The sequence below is a fragment of the Mesoplodon mirus genome (genome assembly GCF_964341445.2).
Source record: "Mesoplodon mirus genome assembly, chromosome: 11".
Lineage (NCBI taxonomy): Eukaryota > Metazoa > Chordata > Mammalia > Artiodactyla > Ziphiidae > Mesoplodon > Mesoplodon mirus.
Window position 1 is genome coordinate 93,708,371 of NC_138987.1, and position 21,427 is coordinate 93,729,797.

At 38.0% G+C, this 21,427-nt stretch overlaps 1 protein-coding gene across 1 annotated transcript in view; it reads left to right on the forward strand.

The window, feature by feature from the left end:
* The window catches only part of LRP6 (LDL receptor related protein 6), a 179,060-nt gene that overhangs the window by 18,335 nt on the left and 139,298 nt on the right, over window positions 1-21,427 (forward strand). The window contains exon 2 of the mRNA XM_082636519.1: window positions 2,476-2,869. Within this exon, the coding sequence (XP_082492645.1) occupies window positions 2,476-2,869 (394 nt within the window). The remainder of the gene's footprint in view (window positions 1-2,475; window positions 2,870-21,427) is intronic.

Sequence of the window (21,427 nt, forward strand, 5' to 3'; positions counted from 1 at the left end):
CTGCCCATTTTTGGATTGGGTTGTTTGTTTCCTAATATTGAGCTGCATGAGCTGTTTATATATTTTGGAGATTAATCCTTTGTCCGTTGATTCGTTTGCAAATATTTTCTCCCATTCTGAGGGTTTTTTTCTGTCTTGTTTATGGTCGCCTTTGCTGTGCAAAAGCTTTTAAGTTTAATTAGGTCCCATTTGTTTATTTTTGTTTTTATTTCCATTACTCTAGGAGGTGGATCAAAAAAGATCTTGCTATGATTTATGTCAAAGAGTGTTCTTCCTGTGTTTTCCTTTAAAGAGTTTTATAGTGTCTGGTCTTACATTTAGGTCTCTAATCCATTTTGAGTTTATTTTTGTGTATGGTTTTAGGGAATGTTCTAATTTCATTCTTTTACATGTAGATATCCAGTTTTCCCCGCACCACTTATTGAAGAGACTGTCTTTTTTCCATTGTATATCCTTGCCTCCTTTGTCATAGATGAGTTGACCATAGGTGCGTGGGTTTATCTCTGGGCTTTCTGTCTTGTTCCATTGATCTATGTTTCTGTTTTTGTGCCAGTACCATATTGTCTTGATTACTGTAGCTTTGTAGTATAGTCTGAAATCAGGGAGTCTGATTCCTCCAGCTCCGTTTTTTTCCCTCAAGACTGCTTTGGCTATTCGGGGTCTTTTGTGTCTCCATAAAAATTTTAAGATTTTTTTTTGTTGTTCTAGTTCCATAAAAAATGCCATTGGTAATTTGATAGGGATTGCATTGAATCTGTAGATTGCTTTGGGTAGTATAGTCATTTTCACAGTATTGATTCTTCCAATCCAGGAACATGGTATATCTTTCCATCTGTTGGTATCAACTTTAATTTCTTTCATCAGTGTCTTATAGTTTTCATAGTGTCTTATAGTTTTCTGCATACAGGTCTTTTGTCTCCCTAGGTAGGTTTATTCCTAGGTATTTTATTCTTTTTGTTGCAATGGTAAATTGGAGCGTTTCCTTAATTTCTCTTTCAGATTTTTCATCATTAGTGTATAGGAATGCAAGAAATTTCTGTGCATTAATTTTGTATCCTTCAACTTTACCAAATTCATTGATTAGCTCTAGTAGTTTTCTGGTGGCACCTTTAGGGTTCTCTGTGTATAGTATCATGTCATCTGCAAACAGTGACAGTTTTACTTCTTCTTTTCCAATTTGTATTCCTTTTATTTCTTTTTCTCATTGCCAAGGCTAGGACTTCCAAAACTATGTTGAATAATAGTGGTGAGAGTGGATATCCTTGTCTTGTTCCTGATCTTAGAGGAAATGCTTTCAGTTTTTCACCATTGAGAATGATGTTTGCTGTGGGTTTGTCGTATATGGCCTTTATTATGTTGAGGTAGGTTCCCTTTATGCCCACTTTCTGGAGTTTTTATCATAAATGGGTGTTGAATTTTGTCAAAAGCTTTTTCTGCATCTATTGAGATGATAATATGGTTTTTATTCTTCAGTGTGTTAATATGGTGTATCATACTGGTTGATTTGCATATATTGAAGAATCCTTGCATCCCGGGGATAAATCCCACTTGATCATGGTGTAGGATCCTTTTAATGTGTTGTTGGATTCTGTTTGCTCGTATTTTGTTGAGGATTTTTGCATTTATATTCATCAGTGATATTGGTCTGTAATTTTCTTTTTTTGTGGTATCTCTGTCTGGTTTTGGTATCAGGGTGATGGTGGCCTCATAGAATGAGTTTGGGAGTGTTCCTTCCTCCGCAATTTTTTGGAAGAGTTTCAGAAGGATGGGTGTTAGCTCTTCTCTGAATGTTCGATAGAATTCACCTGTGAAGCCATCTTATCTGGTCCTGAACTTTTGTTTGTTGGAAGATTTTTAATCACAGTTTCAATTTCATTACTTGTGTTTGTCTGTTCATATTCTCTATTTCTTCCTGGTACAGTCTTGGTCCCCATTACTTTTTGTTGTTTGGATACATCACTGTTTGTTCATCCATTAGTCTGTTGATGACATTTGGGTTGGTTCCAGTTTGGGTTTTTACAAAGAAGCTGCTGTGAACATCATGCACAGGTCTTTGTATTGACATATACTTTTATTTCTCTGAAGTAAATATCTAGTCTTTTAAGAAACTGCCAAACTGCTTTCCAAAGATGTTGCACCATTTCACAGCCCCCCCGCCAGGAGAGTATGAGTGGTCCACTGGCTCCATATCCTTGCCAGTTCTTGGAATGACCAGACTTTTAAAAATTTTATCTGACAGACATTTTAACAAGAAAAGACTGTCCTGGTAGGATTAATTTCCCCTCTTGCAACTCTTTTGTATTTAAAATGGTGCAAAAATAATGCTTTGTGAAAAGATTTTGACAGTTTTCTGTACATTTATTTACTCTTTATTTTTGATAGTATTTGCTCACTAACACTGATTTGAAACTCAATTTATAGGAACCAAGACATTTCCTTTGTTTTGACTTACGTATTTTTCTTTTTTTGTTCTAGCGGCCCCTTTGTTGCTTTATGCAAACAGACGGGACTTGCGATTGGTTGATGCTGCAAATGGCAAAGAGAATGCTACGATTGTAGTTGGAGGCTTGGAGGATGCAGCTGCGGTGGACTTTGTGTTTGGTCATGGCTTGATATACTGGAGTGATGTCAGCGAAGAAGCCATTAAACGAACAGAGTTCAACAAAACTGAGAGTGTACAGAATGTTGTTGTTTCTGGATTATTGTCCCCTGATGGGCTGGCATGTGATTGGCTTGGAGAAAAATTGTACTGGACAGATTCTGAAACTAATCGTATTGAAGTTTCTAATTTAGATGGATCTTTACGAAAAGTTTTATTTTGGCAAGAGTTGGATCAACCTAGAGCTATTGCCTTAGATCCTTCAAGTGGGTAAGTTTTGCATCATGTACAAAGGTTTTTGTATCTCCTTCTCTTGGCTGTTTTCTCTCCATTAGCACAGACACCCCTTACCTCCAAGAGAAAAGAAACATCAGACCCCAGTTTTAGATTCTTTGGGCTTCTTTGTCAAGTAGATTTGAATGTGGGAAGTTAGGTCATGTTCTGAAAGTAAGGTGTGTCTGTAAATAGTTTTGTGTTTCTAGTATCACTTATGGGATAGCCATGTTTATAGTTATTGGTTTTTCTTCTGCATTTATTTTTTATAATTATGAGGATAATCAGAAGGCGGAGAAGAAGGAATGATAATGAGTAGTATTTGATAGCTCAAGATTATGTAAAAAATCTTCTGAATCTTATACCTTTTATTATATACACAATTGTTTTGTAATGCTAGTGTTTTTTATATTAAACTGATTTTTTTAATATGTCAGTGTTGAATGAAAAATAAAAATTAGGTTGTTAAATAACTCATTTTTAGTTAGCTAGACATGTATTTGCCATAAGAGTTTATTTTCTTCCTAAATATTTGTGTTTTTATTATACATATATTTTTAGTGCAGATATTCTGTACAGAACCACTGATTTTTCAGAAAGCTGTCTCTAATTTGGGCAACACAATGTATAGGGAGACCATGGTATCCTATTACTTTTTTCTTTTTTGGCCACACCGGGCGTGGCATGTGGAACTTCCCCAACCAGGGATCAAACCCGCGCCCCCTGCAGTGCAAGTGCGGAGTCTTAACCACTGGACCCCAACAGGGAAGTCCAAAAGTTTATTTTCTAATAGAAGAGAAACTTAAAGCTATGGGCAGATCTTACTATAAAATGTGAACTGTGTCCTCAGGTGCTTCTCTGTTACTGTGTTTCAGTCCTGCCATACACAATTCCTTGCTGTTTATCTATTGAATATATTGTCATGCCAGAGTCTGTCATGGCTAGGTATAGATAACTAAACATGAACCTGAAATTAGTTACTAATAATTGTTTAAAATCTAAAGATAAATAACCTGTGAATAACTCTTTTAGTACTTCATTTTCTTTGACTTTCAAGTATGTTGGAATGCTTTAAAACTCATTTATAGAAGGCAGTGGATTAATATTACGTAATAAATTAAAATTCGGGAATAATGAAAGAAAGGTTTATATATGCTCCTTTCTCTTGATATCAGGCCCTTTTTGGTGACAAAAGTTAAAGAAGATACAATGTTATAGGAAAATGAAAAGTCTTTTCTGACTATAAAAGGTAGCATGGGCAATGGTGAGTGAAATTTTAGGGTGAGAAGTTCTAGAAAACACATATATATTATGTATACTTTATATAATACATAAAAATGTATTTTTAGAGGGGCATTAAGAGGTATCTGCTAAAGTCAGATGGTCTTTTAATAAAGCATCAGAAAATATTATACTGACTCTAGTGGTAGGAAAAAGGTTTGTGTGTTCCAAGGAGGTCACAGATGTTGAATGTGCGGTAAACTGTGTTGATTGAAGAATTTGCTTCTTGAGAACTTGCAAGGTATTTTTGAGAAATGGAATCTGTTTTGCCAGCAAAGTTCGTTAAGTCTCAGGGAGTGTTGAAATGTTTCTGAGGTTACTGCTTCACAGAACACACAGGGTTTTGGTGCTTTCAGTGGTTATTAGGGAGTAATATGTTGATGAAAAGATAAATAGTTCTTTTTTTCCCCCATTTTTGACAGATTCAATCTTATAACTCTAAGGGTGATGATGGAAATTTCCCCAAATATCTGTTAAATGGTTAGTATGTTCAGAGCTCTGCTTTTTGTGTTCTTCTTGGGGAGAGGGGGAATATCTTTAAGGATTTACTATTTTATTTAAGGAGAGAAAACTTAGGAGAGAGAACTTTTCCTTTTTCAAAGCAGGTTTATTTGCATTATGTAGTATGTATGTGGAGAGGGAAAGAGTGGTAAAGGAATTAGAAGGGCCACAGAACCCTTACGGAGGATGGGTGGATAAAATAGATGATCACAATTCTGGAGTAGCATCTTATTTCTCTAAGGGATAATGATAGTCAAGGGAGATGAATTTATAGGCAACTATTGAATATTCAGGAGCTGATAATTTAATAAGTAAATGAATCATTCTCATTTTGTCCCCTAAAACTGAGTTTTACTTCTGGGTGGCAGGTCTGATAAGTGTCTTAGGAAGTAAGTTTGCCGTATGATTAAGAAGTATTTACATTAGTGTTTCCGTGGCTTGAATATTTACTAATATTTAAAGTTTGAATTTGCCAAAGACTCAGCTGGTAAAGGATACTGGAAGAATCAATAATAATGTGCTTTGAAGGTAGAAAGTACTGTTATTTAAGCTTCTAAGGGATGTTTAGTGAATAATATGTATATTTTTCCTGAGGCCTAAATGGGGGTGTGGTCAAACACTCAAAGAAATGTCTTTCATTATTTTTGATTTCTGTAGTTAGTGTTGAGTGTGTTTGTGTGTGTAAATTCACTCTCCCCCCATTTAACAGTTCTTCTAAAATTTCTTCTAATTTTTTGAAAGTTATTTTGTGTCAGATGGCTATTTTTTAAATTGTGCAACTGGAAGCAAATAGAATGCAGACAAATGGCATCATTTGGTAATTAGCATGATGAAGCGTATTTAAAATTATATTTTAAACTTATGCATTTAAAAATATATTTTATCAAACAGTTTTTCGGTATTGATCTTAGGTTTTATGTTAATGCTTTTAGTTTTAATGGAGCAGTAATTTTGGATTGAATATATCACTTATCAGACAGAAGAGATGATTTTCAGATTTATTTTTTAGGGGAAAACTGAAGTTTGCTTTCCAGAGAAAGTACATGAAAACAGAGCTGAGGAAAAAGGTGGCTTTATCAGAGTTCTGGGATCCTGGGTTATGAGGTTCAGAAGAGCTGACTGAGCTCTCTCACAGCAGCTTATGTAAAAGGAAAGCTATTGAATGACTGGTATTGTTTGAACCCTGGGAACTGGTGCAGAAATCTGTGTGCTTTTGGATGTATGGAGTTCTTTGTGCAGTCAGTCCATTTAGCCTAGACTGAAGGAAGATTTTTATTTCCCTCCCTAAATTTGGCCTCTGTTAGTCTGAGATTTTTTTTCTTTTGAGTGACTGGCAGTGTAGAATTCTGAGTAAGGAGCAGGAAAACGTGTGTATGGAAATTGTTCCAGAAATGAACAACCATAGTTACAGAAAGCAGTATCCTTACTTTATAGTGAGAGGTGATTCCTATGTGGCTGCTCCTAATGGTGGGGCTCCTTAATCTGATCCACAGTGACTGTACTAATCTTAGTGATGCTGAGGACCTGCTGTTTCAGGTACAAATAAAGCAGTTCTAAGGGCTTTTTATTTGTTAAGGATCTGTTCATATTCCAAATCATTTTGGATATTTTTTAAAAAGTTAAATTTTAGGGGCTTCCCTGGTGGCGCAGTGGTTGAGAGTCCGCCTGCCGGTGCAGGGGACGCGGGTTCGTGCCCCGGTCCGGGAAGATCCCACATGCCGCAGAACGGCTGGGCCCGTAAGCCATGGCCGCTGGGCCTACGCGTCCGGAGTCTGTGCTCCTCAGTGGGAGAGGCCACAACAGTGGGAGGCCCACGTACTGCAAAAAAAAAAAAAAAAAAAGTTAAATTTTAGTGATTCAGTCTGAAGTGAATTCATACTGAATGGCTTTGAATGATACATATTTTTTAAAGTACATTTTTTATCATTGTTAAGAATAATATTAACAAAACTAAAAGTTCTGCTTTAAAAATGCTTGCAGAACTAGTTCAGTGGAAAAAGAAAGATTTGTAATTTCCTTATCAATTATGTACATATAATTGTCATAACTTGAGTACGTTTTAAAAGTATTTTCTATACTGGTATATCCCAGGTGACTAAAATAGTTCCTGCCACATAGTAAGTATTCAGTAAATATTTCTGAGTGGCTGGACTTTATATTTTCTATAATTCTATTAATTATCCTTGTTAGGGACATTTGTTTTCTAAGCAAATGTAAATTTTAGTATGGTCCTGTGAATTCTAAATCACTATGGCTTTGATTGTAATTGTTAATTTAAAACATAATTAAGAATTTTAGTCTTTTCATTTGAAGTTTTCAAGACCATATTTTATAAAAATACACTCACTGGAGCATGTTTCATGTCACATCTTGCCCTGTTATTTACCAAGCAAGTTACTTCATTTTCTTGGACCGCAATTTCCTCATCTCTAGAATGATGAGTTCCTTTCAGTTTTGACATTATTTAAGTTTTAAAAGTCAGACATATAAAGAAAGTACTCTAATTTTAAATTTATTTTTATTTTTGGCTGTGTTGCTGTGCGCAGGCTTTCCTCTAGTTGCGGCGAGCGGGGACTACCCTTCGTTGCGGTGCGCAGGCTTCTCATTGCGGTGCCTTCTCTTGTTGCAGAGCATGGGCTCTAGGCGCGTGGGCTTCAGTAGTCGTGGCACGCAGGCTCAGTAGTTGTGGCGCAGTGACTTAGTTGCTCCGTGGCACGTGGGACCTTCCCGGATCAGGGTTCAAACCTGTGTCCCCTGCATTGGCAGGCAGATTCTCAACCACTGTGCCACCAGGGAAGCCCTAAGAAAGTACTCTAATTTTAAAAATCGTATTTTACAGTTACATATTCAAGTCTAATTTAGGTATGTTACACTTAGAATTGTGTTTCTGCAGAACAGATTCTTCTTAAAATTTTGTTTCTACTGCCCTTATTGCATATGTCATCACACTTTTTTAGGGTTGTTTTACCTCTAGTTTAAACTTCCTTTCCAGTTCCACTTGATGTAAACTGAAAAATATTTTAAAATGTCGAAGGATTTTTTTTGTATGAAGAATGGAAAATGTGGCCCATTACTTTTAGGCAGACTATATATATTCAGATGTGTTTGGAGATAGGTGTTTTTGAGATTATCTAAAAATTAAGAGAGTGTGTAAGAAAAGCCACTAATGCAGGAAATCTGGATAATAGGTTTAGCTTTACCAGCCTCTGGGATAGGAATCAAGGCCCTTGGAAGTGAAAACATTTTTTTTTAAAGAATAAGTAAATGTGATGAATTGGGCGATTGGGATTGACATGTATACACTGATGTGTATAAAATTGATGACTAATAAGAACCTGCTGTATAAAAAAAAAGTAAAATTCAACCATTAAAAAAAAGAATAAATAAATGTGTGTATATTTATATGTATTCTTAAATGTTAGTGTTGGTCTTTCCTCTTACAAACATCTTAACCCTCATCCAGTTTTTAATTCTTGATATATATCTAGTGATATACATCACATCTCAAATTGAGTTTTGATTATGTGGTCTGATATTTTTATGTTCTGTATCTATCTCCAAGGCCCACTTTTATTGAAGGAATATTGAAAGGGAGTATTTGCAGTACGACCTAGCCCAGTCTCTTAATAGCTTTCTTTTCTAGAAGCTATCGTTGCTTGCAGCATTGACCTTTTAATTTATCCTTAACAGGGAGAACAATGAACAATGAAATTTTATGAGAGTAAAGAATAGGATACCTTTAACTGAGTTCTCTGCATTTTGGAGATCTTACATACCCTTGCTGTATTCCAGTATGATTGGCTCTTTATAAATTATAGCAAATTAGTTTGATTGCTCCTGGTATTTCTGTCATTAAACCTTTAAGATTTTGGAAGGAGGAGTCTGTGATAGCTAATTTGTGAAGTAGGAATAAAATGATTGTCTTTAGTATTTTTTTTGGCAGCATTTGATATTGATACCATATTCCTTTTAGAAATTTTCTCTTAAGACTTTCTCATTTTTATCCTGTTGGTTTTCCTACCACTTGGACCACCCTTTTCCTTTCTTTATTAACTCTTTAAGTTTAAAATGCATCATTTTCTGTATTCTTTTCCTAAGATCATATCCATTTCCATAGTTTTTGCACAGAAGCAGATAGCCAGTTATCCATAAAGCTCCATATCCTGAAGCACTGGTTCTGAGTATGAAATATCTTGCTCTGAACTCTCAATAACTTACATTTTTAAAAGTGTCCTGGTCAATTGGGGAAGCCTATTTTCTGCCCATTAAATCCTGGGACTGGTAGGGGATTTTAAGGATCTTCTAGCTAAATGCCTTCACTTTTTGGCTGAAGAAACTTAGGCCTTTGGCTAAAATAAGAGAAAGTCAGATACTTGGTTGAGATTTTCCAGTTCCACGTTTGGTGCTTTTTTCATCACGAAAGGTATCTTGCTGAAGCCATGTTTTTTTGCACCTTTAATTACTTTAAAAATGCAACATGGTAGCTTTATTTAAAGGAGGATTTTATAAATTCTGTGTTTTTAGATTTATTCACTGTACTAATTTCTTATTTTATTATATTTTTTTGCATCCCACTTAATCCATTTGTGTTCAGCTTCCTTCTGCTTGCAGTATGTTCTTTAATATTCCTTTCAGCAGAGGTCTGTTGATGGTAAACTCTTGATCTTTGTCGAAAATGTATTTATTTTGTCCTCATTCTTGGAATGATAATTATTTGATTATAGAATTCTTTGTGATAGTTATTTGTACTCAGTCCTTCAAGGGTATTATGACTTTAATTGTTGCTGTGAGAAGTCTGCTGTTTCTAATTATTGTTGCTTGGCAGGTAATTTGTTATTATTTTTTTTCTGGTTGCTTAAAAGCAGCCCTTAAACATCCCTTAATTTAAAAAAATACTTATTTTATTTATTTGCCTTATTTATTTATTTTTTTTGGCTATGTCTGGTCTTAGCTGTGGTGCATGGGATCTTTGTTGAGGCAAGCCAGATCCTTTTTGTTATGGCGCGCAATCTGCTTGGACTTCTTTCTAGTTGTGGTGCCCAGGCTCCTCTCTAGTTGTGGTGTGCGGGTTTTCTCTCTCAAGTTGTGGCACGTGGGCTCCAGGACGTGTGGGCTGTGTAGTTGTGGCGCACAGGCTTAGTTGCCCCGCAGCATGTGGGATATTACTTCCTTGACCAGGGATCGAACCCATATCCCCTTTATTGGAAGGTGGATTCTCTACCACTGGACCACCAGGAGAGTCCCTAAACATCCCTTACATTTTTTTTTAAATTTATTTATTTTTGGCTGCTTTGGGTCTTCGCTGCTACACGTGGGCCTTCTTTCATTGAGGTGAGCGGGCTCATTGCGGTGGCTCCTCCTGTTGGGGAGCACAGACTCCAGGCAGGTGGCCCTCAGCACTTGTGGCTCACGGGCTCTAGAGCGCAGGCCCAGCAATCTTGGTGCATGGGCCCTGCCGCTCCTCGGGATGTGGGATCCTCCTGGACCAGGGCCCAAACCCATGTCCCCTGCATTGGCAAGCGGATTCCCAACCACTGCACCACCAGGAGAGCCCAATTTTTAAAAAATTAGTTAATTAATTAATTTTAAATTTATTTTATTTTTGGCTGCATTGGGTCTTCGTTGCTGTGCGCGGGCTTTCTCTAGTTGCGGCGAGTGGGGGCTACTCTTTGTTGTGGTGCACGGGCTTCTCATTGCAGTGGCTTTCCTTGTTGCGGAGCACAGGCTCTAGGCGCACAGGCTTCAGTAGTTGTAGCATGCGGGCTCAGTAGTTGTGGCTCATGGTCTCTAGAGTGCAAGCTCAGTAGTTGTGGCACACGGGCTTAGTTGCTCCGCGGCATGTGGGATCTTCCCGGACCAGGGCTTGAACCCGTGTCCCCTGTGTTGGTAGGTGGATTCTTAAGCACTGCGCCACCAGGGAAGCCCTCATTTACATTTCTTGTAAAATTAAAATTTATGATAGGAAACTTGGTTTGCAACGAATTCAGTGTTTTGGCACAAATGCTTCATAGGTAGTACTGAGTACTTTGTATTCATCACATCAGAAATGTTTTGTCCTACTTGTAGTGATGCTAATATTCAGTAGATTCAGATGATGAAAGTTAATATTCTTATTATAATATTGAACGTTTCCTCTTACATCCTTCATGCAATCTGTGGGATGATCCTTTTGTACCATGCCAATATCGAGTTCCTCATCTGTTGATTGTTTTAACATCCACTGAGTATCAGTTCTTGTATTGTGTTAGGGATGTCTGTTACTGTTTTATGATGTCTTGTCCCATGTATTTTAGTTTATCTTTTATGTATTTTAATCATTTAAAGTACTTATAAATGCCAATCAGATTGTTCAGTTGTCTGAAGTTCTTAGAAATCCACTTCTGTTCTTTGCTATATTTGCTGATTCTTAAGGTGAACTGTTTCCTTAGGTGTTTTATAGTTTTGAATTGTGAGCTGATCTTCAGAGGGGTTGTCTATGAGAATTCTGAGTGGCTTCTTGGCGGGGCGGGGTGGGGGGCATATTACTCCAGAGAGGTTTGTTTTTGCCAAGCACCTTAGAGGTGTTTCCAGGGACCACTTTATTTTTAAACTGAAGTATAGCTTACATCTACTAAAATGAACAGATTTTCAGTGCAGTTTTGACATGTGTGTATACCTATGTTATCACCCTGTTCAAGCAGAGAACATTTTTTCTATTTAATTTTTGGAATTTGGAGTTCCTGTACAACGTAGATAGAATAAATTCAAACTCTAAACCTATGTGAGGGCATCTTGTGCTTACAAAGTCTTTGGTGTTTTTTCCACATTTTCAGAGCCTAGGCCAAGACAGAAAATTTCTTTGCCTCCTTCTACCAATGGCAGATTTTTCTACTACATTGTTCCCCAAGGGTCTGTGCTTTGTGCAGATATCTTACTTCTAACCCAGTGCTTCTTGTGTGTCAAGGCCTTGTCTTTTTCCCTGCTTTGCCGCTGAAACAGAAGTTCCTCAGTTTCTGAGATGAGAATAACCTTCAGGGTGGCTGTAGCATCAAGCGTGTACTGCTTTTTATTTCCCTATTAATTTTTGGCTCTCTAAGAGATTTCCCCTACTTTCATACGTTAGTTGTACATTTAAAGGAGTGTTTATGTATTTTTATTTTGTGTATATATGTGTATCAGTCCGTTTGGGCTGCTATTACAATACACCACAGACTGAGTAGCTTATAACGATAGAAATTTTATTGCTTACAGCAGTGGTCCCCAACCTTTTTGGCACCAGGGACCGGTTTCTTGGAAGACAGTTTTTCCACGGGGGGTTGGGGGATGGTTCAGGCGGTAATGCGGGTGATGGGGAGCGGCAGATGAAGCTTCGCTCGCTCCCTCGCCGCTCACCTCCTGCTGTGTGGCCCTGGTTCCTAACAGGCTGTGGACTGGTAGCGGTCCATGGCCCAGGGGTTGGGGACCCCTGGTGTACAGTTCTGGAGGCTGGGAGGTCCAAGATCAAGTGCCAGCGTGGTCCACTTCTGGTGCGGGCCCTCTTCCTGGGTCATGCACCTTCTTTCTGTGTCCTTATGTGGTGGAAGGGCCTAGGGGTCTTTCTGGAGCCTCTTGTATAAGGCACTAATCCCATTCATGACAAGCTCTGCCCTTATGACTAAGCACCTCCCAGAGGCCTCACATTCTAACTACCATCTTTGAGGATTTCAGTACAGGAATTTTGAGGAGACATAAACATTCAGACCATAGCAATGTATAAATCAAGTAAAAAGACTTACCAGTGGTCCTAGGTGTTTTGTAAAAGGAGGGTTTTCTGGTTATGCTGTTATCAAATTACCAGAAGTAGAAATTCTAACTTTTATGTTTTTAAATATTACCTTTTCTTATTGTGGATATATGTGAATGATAGTTGGGCATTATTCATACTTACTAATATGTGTACTAATGACTTCTTTTAATTATAGGTAGGATTATATAAGTAACTTCAAGGATCATGAAGTGGTTTATGAGCTGGTATAGATCTGGTTCAGTTAGATTTTATGACTCAATTCTAAATGTTGTCTTAATTAGTCGCCTTTGAATGTAATTACATCTTGTAAAGGGTGAAAATGTATCCCTCTTGTTTAGCTTTATTGAAACTGAACATTTCTGAGTATTTTTGTTAGGGGAAGCTGGATTCAAATTAAGTATACATACTAGATTAAGAGTCTGTAAATATTTTGGAAAATATATTATTTTTTCTTTACCTAATCATAGAAATTATATGCTTGGGATTGTAATAAATTTGTGTAAAATGGCTGATATCTAGTCTGATTGACAGTTGAGATATTTTTACTTTTTGGCATAAGAAATTTTGATGTCTTGAAAACTCACTGTTTTCTTTACTTACTTTAATTACTTCCTAATTAAAATGAAGCCTATCTTCTACCCTTTACTCCATTTAAAAATTATTTTCCAGAAAGCATTGCAAATGGATATCATGCCAGATACAGCAATAAAATTACATTTGTGTGGAAACTAGTGCAGCATATAGCAGCCTGGCACTGGTTTTCATGATTTTTGATGAATAGCAGATGTGCACACTCTGGCAAAGCGGAGCTGTAACCACATGTATTTAATTCTTCAGTATCAAGTAGATATGTTTATATTCTCTTAATTCAAAGCCCAGATAGAACCCAGAGCCAAAATAAATTAGAGGCCAAACAGACTACATAATTGGAGAGTTAGCAATAATTGTTGCTGAAGAGAGATTTCTCTTACGTGAGCCTGTAACTTGGCTTTTGAGAAGCCATAGGAGATATTTATCAGACACTCTTGCATTTCCTAAAGGATACTTTAGGTATCCTTTTGGCTTTTAAATATGCGATAAAAAGTGTTTGTAGAATATATTACACAACTAGTTGAATTTAGCAACTTTATTGTTAAGTGCTTTTAGGTAACCGTAGGTTACTAAGCTAGGTTAACTGCCCAAACAAAAACAGAACAACTAAGCCAAACCAAACTGACTCCTTAATATGTGTACCCCAGTTATTTTTTATTTTTGGAAAGAGGGATATAAAGGGATATAAATTGATATTCATTTGACAGTGTTAAAATGTTGTAATTCAACTTTGTCCCCTCACCTGGCCCAAATAAAGCTCTTAGGTAATCAAACTCAAAATACAGAGTAAATCCTCTGTATCTACTTTGGATATGGAGGATACTTTGATTTTGCAGGACAGATACCAGCGGATGTTCTTTTTCCCCTCTCTCCAGGGTTTTTCTCCTCCCCTCATGTTGAATGATGATTCTGGGTTTGCAGAAATGGAATTTCCAGTGATGAGATCGGCTGCCATAGTCGTCCAACATCACGTATCTGTATAAGGGTCCTGAGCGGGGTTCAGTAGCTTCCATTCCGTTTGAATCAGCTTCAGTGCTTCATCCCCGAGTGCCATGAATGTTTCTCTCCTGGCTCTCCAGGGCCCATTGCCATTTTTTTCCGCACTCTAGAAAAGGACAAAGTCTCATAAAGCAGATTCTGAGCCTGAAACATAGGAAAGACTATAGTGTGACCGTTGTGGAGAAGACCCAAGCAGGAGCCTCATTCTGCTGAAAGGTCATTGCATTGACTGGAGACATTTTAGGAATAACATTTACTGTAATCTCTTTCAGTCTCTCTTCCTTATTCCTTCCTTTGGGCACATAATTTAGCTGCCTTTGGGGAGCTCACGTGCCACAACTGCTGAAGCCTGCGTGCCCTAGAGCCCGTGCTCCTCAACAAGAGAAGCCACTGCAGTGAGAAGCCCATGCACTGCAATGAAGAGTAACCCCCGCTCACCACAGCTAGAGAAAGCCGGCACGCAGCAATGAAGACCCAGCGCAGCCAAAAATAAATAAAATTTAAAAAAAGAATAAGAAAAAGAGAAAAGTTTTTTGTTTGACATTCGTTCATTCCTTCTCTAATACTCTTTTTCTTTTTTTTAATGTAGATCTGAGTTTCTTACCCGTATCATTTTCCTTCTCTCTGAAAAACTTCGTTTCTTGCAAAGCAGGTCTATAGGCAATAAATCCCCTCAATTTTTGTTTTTCTGAGAAAGTCTTTATTTCCTCTTCACTTTTAAAGGATAATTTTGCAGGTTACAGAATTCTAGATTGGCAGGTTTTTCCCTTTCAACTCTTCTAAGTATTTCACTTTTCCTGCTTGCTGTTCTCTGAGCTGCTTAGATTTGTGGTTTGGTATCTGATACTAATTTGGGAAAATTCTAAGTTATTAGAATATTCTTCACATTAGAATATGCTTCAAATAGTTCTTTCTCTTTTTCTTTGCCTTCTGGGATTCCCATTATGCATATGATACACCTTTTGTAGTTGTCCCACAGTTCTTGGATATTGTGCTCTTTTTTTTCCCCCCAATCTTTTTTCTCTTTGCTGTTTAGTTTGGAAATTTCTGTGGACATTTTATAAATGCAGAGATTCTTTCCTCAGCTGTGTCCAGTGTCCTAATGAGCCCATTAAAGGCATTCATTTCTGTTATAGTGTTTCTGATCTCCAGCACTTCTTTTTTTTTTTTTTCTGCTTTATAACAAAGTGAATCAGTTATACATATACATATGTTCCCATATCCCCTCCCTTTTGCGTCTCCCTCCCACCCTCCCTATCCCACCCCTCCAGGCGGTCACAAAGCACCGAGCTGATCTCCCTGTGCTATGTGGCTGCTTCCCACTAGCTATCTACCTTATACGTTTGGTAGTGTATATATGTCCATGCCTCTCTCTCGCTTTGTCACAGCTTACCCTTCCCCCTCCCCATATCCTCAAGTCCGTTCTCTAGTAGGTTCCAGCACTTTTTTTTGTTTCTTTCTTAGAATTTCTTAGGATCTTTCTGGTTCTATTATCCGTCTATTGTTGTATGTTACCTGTTTTTTTCCATTTGGGTCCTTAGCGTGTTAATCATAGTTGTTTTACATTCCTGACCTCATAATTCCAATAGTCTGGCCATATCTCAGTCTGGTCCTGATGCTTGCTCTGTCTCTTCAACCTTTCTTTCCTTTTAGTAAGGCTTGTATTGTTTTGTTGAAACCTGAACAGTATGTGCTGGGCAAAAGGGACTGCAGTAAATAGGCCTTTAATAATGTGCTAGAGGAGGGGATATGTTCTGTAGTTCTATGAGTAGGTCTCAGTCTTTTAGTGAGTCTTCCAGTTCTGGGCTGGGAGCTTCACAAATGTGTCTGTTTTTTTTTCATCCCCTTAGGTGGGGCAGGATAACTAGAGGGGACTGGAGTTGGGTATTTCCCTCCCTCAGGTCTGATAAAAGCCCAGTAGGTTAGGGTAAAATAGTTCCTCTTGAGGGCAGGCCTTGTTAAGAAGAATAGAATACTCTGATGTAGTTCAAAAATTATTATTTTTTTCCTTCCCATTGCTGGAAGCATGAGGGGATTTTTCTTTGATCTTCACAGTGAGGACCTGGTAGAGTTCCTGGAGGAAAAATGCATGGAAGTGTGAGGGCCACCTCATGACTGGTTCTCTCTGGAGTTTTTAACTTTCAGATTTATCTACACTAAGTCTCTAGCAATTCATCAGTTACAGTTTAGATTTTACTACCCTGCTACTGGTTCCCACATAGTTTTCTGCTCTGGTAAATTATGATTCTCTGTATCTGCCTGTCTGTCTCTCCAATTTTTGGATCAGCAATTTGCTCTGTGACCCAATTCTCTGATGGGTCTAAGAAGAATTGTTGATTTTTTTTCAGTTCACGTTTTTGCTTGTTAGGATGGAGTGATGGTTTCTAAGCTTCTTACATGCTGGACTAGAAACTGGAAGTCAGGGCTTTTGCTTTTTTTGCATTAAAAATCTAAATACATGAAGCTTAAGTAATGCAATATTTATTAGTTAGAAGAATCTTACATAATATAATCTGGAATCTTAATTTCGATAGATGAGTTCCAGACATATTCAGAGGTTCTGCTTTGGATTGGGGCAGGCATCCAGGGAATAGAACCTGTATGCTCTTATATCTTATTTATATCCTTAGTCTAGTTTCCTAAGCCATTGGTATTGGGTCTAATAATACTTTTATTTATTACCATAAACTGTTTATCTCCAGTAAACAGGTACTGTTTAGACTGACTTTGTTTAAGAATCCTTACAGTGAGACTGAACTAAGTAAGTGAATCCACATCATCTCAGTTTATATATAAGAAGACTGAAGTGGAAATGAAAGCAGTAAAATGAATTCATAACTGTCTTTTTAAATTTTCACTAATTTTATTAATGATAGAGGCTTAAGTGAAACTCTCAGAACTTGGTTGTAAAATAAGATATGAAATCTGTTTCCTTATAACTCTGTAACATTTTCCTTTGAAGCCTAACCATGAGCAAACAACTGTTAGCAATCTGAAAGTAAATTTTCTGAAATGTCTCCTCAGAGATTGAAAATAGTGTTACGTGCATGGAGATAAGCCTACAAACATGTAGACTGTGTACTCTGTTTAGTAGAATTAAAGAGGACTTTGGAAATGTGTATGTTTGCCTGAAGAATGAGTAGTAAAATTTTTTGTAAGCTGTTACATGTATATAGAAGATGAGAAGCATCATAAAAGCACACTGTAAATTTGTCAAAACGCATAGAACTCTACAGCAGAAAGTGAACCTTAACGTGTGCAAATTAAAAAAACAAACATGTAGTTGGTTAGAGGATCCCAGGATGAAATGCAGACTGAGCCAAACAAATCTAACTCTATTAGAAATGTATGAAAAAAAGCTCACTGAATATAATGGGGGAGAAAAGGTACTGTCCTAAGTAACTTTGGAAATGCACGGAACCTGTAAGACTAAAGGCAAAAGGAGCTGCACATAAGTAGTGTATTCAAGTTGATAATGTTGCTTCCCATAGAGGAATGGTTAACAATTCTGATTCTGTACTAGAATTCAACAAGTAAGATAGGTGGTAGGTGGTGGGAACCAGGTTTCTTACTGTTGGAGTGGGAGGTTACAGACAAGCAAGGGAAGGAGGCTACAGTGATCCATGTGGTAGTGCATTAGAATTGGAGATATTAGTATAAGCTCATATTTAACTTACTATCGATATAAGTATACATCTTTTTTTTTTTTTTTTTTTTTGTGGTACGCGGGCCTCTCACTGTTGTGGCCTCTCCCGTTGCGGAGCACAGGCTCTGGACGCGCAGGCTCAGTGGCCATGGCTCACGGGCCTAGCTGCTCCGTGGCATGTAGGATCTTCCCGGACCGGGGCACGAACCCGTGTCCCCTGCATCGGCAGGCGGACTCTCAGCCACTGCGCCACCAAGGAAACCCATAAGTATACATCTTAAATGAGTTTAGTTCATTAACCTCAAAGCAATCAAAAATAGAAATTTCAGCCCTGGAATTAATCGTATTTTTTTTTTTTTTTTTTTTTTTTGCGGTATGCGGGCCTCTCACTGTTGTGGCCTCTCCCGTTGCGGAGCACAGGCTCCGGATGCGCAGGCCCAGCGGCCATGGCTCACGGGCCCAGCCGCTCCGCGGCATATGGGATCCTCCCAGACCGGGGCACGAACCCGTATCCCCTGCATCGGCAGGCGGACTCTCAACCACTGCGCCACCAGGGAGGCCCAATCGTATTTTTAAATTAAAAAAATTTTATAATTTATTTTTATTATTTATTTATTTATTTTGGGCTGCGTTGGGTCTTCGTTGCTGTGCGTGGGCTTTCTCTAGTTGCCGTGAGCAGGGGCTACTCTTCATTGCGACGCGCGGGGCTTCTCGTTGCAGAGCACGAGCTCTAGGAGTGCAGGCTTTAGTAGTTGTGGCTCGCGGGCTCTAGGCACGCAGGCTCAGTAGTTGTGGCGCACGGGCTTAGTTGCTCTGTGGCATGTGGAATCTTCCTGGACCAGGGCTCAAACCCATGCCCCCTGCATTGGCAGGCGGATTCTTAACTACTGCACCACCAGGGAAGTCCCTTAATAGTTTTTTATAATCAAGGTGGGAGTAGTTGAAAAGTATATTACAGTTAATATTTTAAGCATTTGCCTTAAGAAGTATTGCAGGATTTGTCAGATCTTACAGAATGGGACAGTCCTAAATCCAGACCTAAGTATTGCCAGTCATATTGTTGAATGCCTTCTGTTAGGAGGGAGATTTGTATTGATACAAATACAAATCCCTTGATCATAGAATCATGATTGTATTTTGCAGTATTTGTAATTTTATTTAAGTTATTGTTCAGTATATGTGGTATGCTCCTTCGTTCTCTCTCTCTCTCTCTCTCTTTCTCTCATTCCCAAGGGGAAACACAGCAACGGTGTTTGACTGGAGGTCATACTTGTACCTAATTTTCAATTAAGCAGTTTGTGGAAAGACTTTGTAGAATGGCCGTTTCCAAGTCATTCTGGGAGGCTGAGATAAATGGCTATAACGTGCGTATAAAGATTTGGGAAAATTCAGATTCTGTTTTTTCTTTTGATGAAAGGAAGGGTTTGAATGAAATAATTGGGGAAATATTTCTTTAAAACCTTGGAGTGTCTTTATAATTTTTATGCTTAGCTGATGGCATGAATACTTACTACTTTTCTGGGGAGAATGATTTAAAACATTTTATCTTGGTGTTGGACTGTGTCAGCTATAATTTCGGGTTCAGAAAATAGAGTCACAATATGATTGAGATTTAATTGATGGTTTTTCCAAATTGACCTAGGAGCATTTTGCCAAATGCTTTATAGATTTATCCTAGAAATACTGCTTGGTGTTTTCTAGAGTTGTGTATACTACGATTACTATGTATTTACTGTGTATTTTCTGATGTTACAAAGACATTTATAAGGAAAGATAATACTTGAGTTTTATTCTCTTATTACAGCGTGGATTCTGATTTAGTAGTTCTAGTGGGGAGCCTGAGATTTCTCTGAGGCTGTTGGTTCGTGGACCACACTTGCAAGGTGTTAGAGCTAGGGGTGGGCAAATGTTTTCTGCAAAGGCCCAGTTAGTAAACATTTTAGTCTTTGTTGGCCACATATGGTCTCTGTTACATCTTTCTCTTTTTTCTTTCTTTCTTTCTTTTTTTTTTTTTTTTTTACAACCCTTTGAAAACGTAAAAACCATTCTTAGCTCATGGGCCCATACAAAAACAAGGCATAATCAGATTTGAACCCCTGGCCATAGTTTGCCTATTCCTGTTTTAGAGAAAGGGCATATGCGTTTAGTTTGATAGAAACAAAAATTCTAGAATTGGTGTTTGTCATGACTTTTCAGCATTTCAGATGATCATGTGATTTTTCTTTGCCCTATTAATGAGGTGAATTATTGCTGATGGTTCAGAAGCTTTTTGTTGTGTTTACAAAAGTTTGTTTTTCTTCTTTTAATAGGGGTATAATTTTACATACAGTAAAATTCATCCTTTTTATTGTATGGTATTTTGAATTTTGACAAATGAATATAGTTGTGTACTGTTAAAGGTGAACAAAGCTGGACCCTAGTTAAAATGGTAAGGACAGATTTTAATCAGTGATACATTCCTGCAATACGGAAAAGACTCCAGTGTGAATGGAGCTTGGCTTTGATTGGTACAGCAGTGACCTAGCGTTTTAAAGGGAGAATGAAGGCATTGAGAACGGGTGAGAAGGGGGTTCAGTGGAGTCAGGGAAGCGATAAATAACAGGAGGCTGGAAGGGGAGCTTTTTGTTATTGGTCCACGTGAAACTATCTGGATTGGTTAATTGCTGCTTATCCAAAGCTCTTACCATCCCACACGTCCTGCCAGACAGAAGCCCTACGTTCAGGTGTTGGCTGGAACACACAGTAAATTCTTTCGGCAGCTTTGAGTTTTTTTAGGCAGATATTTTAAGAGGGGCTGGAGGTATCCTAGGGATGCAGCTATGAAGCTATGTTAGTGTTTTGTTCAAGTCTTTACAGGCCATGGTTGAGGCATCGTTGAGGAGGGGACTCAGGAGCATGGCTGGAGGTTAGTTAGAGAGTCTCTGTCAGCATCACCACCACAATCAAGATACAGAACTGTTCTGTCATCACCTTCCCCCTCCCCCCCAGTTTCCTTGTGCTCTGTTGTACTTACCTTCTTGCCTCACCCTTGGCTCCTGACAGTTACTGATGTGTTCTCTCTTCCTGTTGTCTTTTCCCGAATGTCCTATACATGGGCTCATACATTACATGGCTTTTTGAGACTGGCTCCTCTGACTCGGCGTAATACATTGGAGATCCATCTATGTTGTCGTTGTGGTATCAGTCGTTTTTGTTGTTGTTGTAGCTGAGTGGTATCCCAGTGTATTGATGTATTACAGTTTGTCCATTGATCAGTTGTTTCCAATTCTGGCAATTACAAATAAAGCTACTGTAAACATTCGTGGACAGGTTCTTTTGTGAACATAAGTTTTCATTTCTCTTCCTGCTCTTGGGTAATACCCAGAAGTTAGCTTGTTGGGTTCTGTGGTAACTATAATTAACTTTATACAAAACTGAAACTTTCCTGAAGTGGTTATATAGTATTTTATTCCCACTAGCAGTGTATGAGAGTTCCAGTTGTTCTGCACTGTCACTGGCATTTGATAACGTCAGTTTCCTTCAGGTCATTCTTATACGTATGTTGTGATCTCATTGTGGTTTTAATTTGTATTTCTCTAATGGCTGATGATGGTGAGCATCTTTATATATATTTAATGTATTTGTGTATCTTCTTGGGTGAAATATCTGTCAGATGTTTTGCCAAGTTTTATATATTTTTTCTTAATTATTGTTGAGTTTTGAAAGTTGTTGACATACAGTCTGGATACAAGTCCTTTATCAGGTATGTGTTTGATAAATCTTTTCTCCTAGG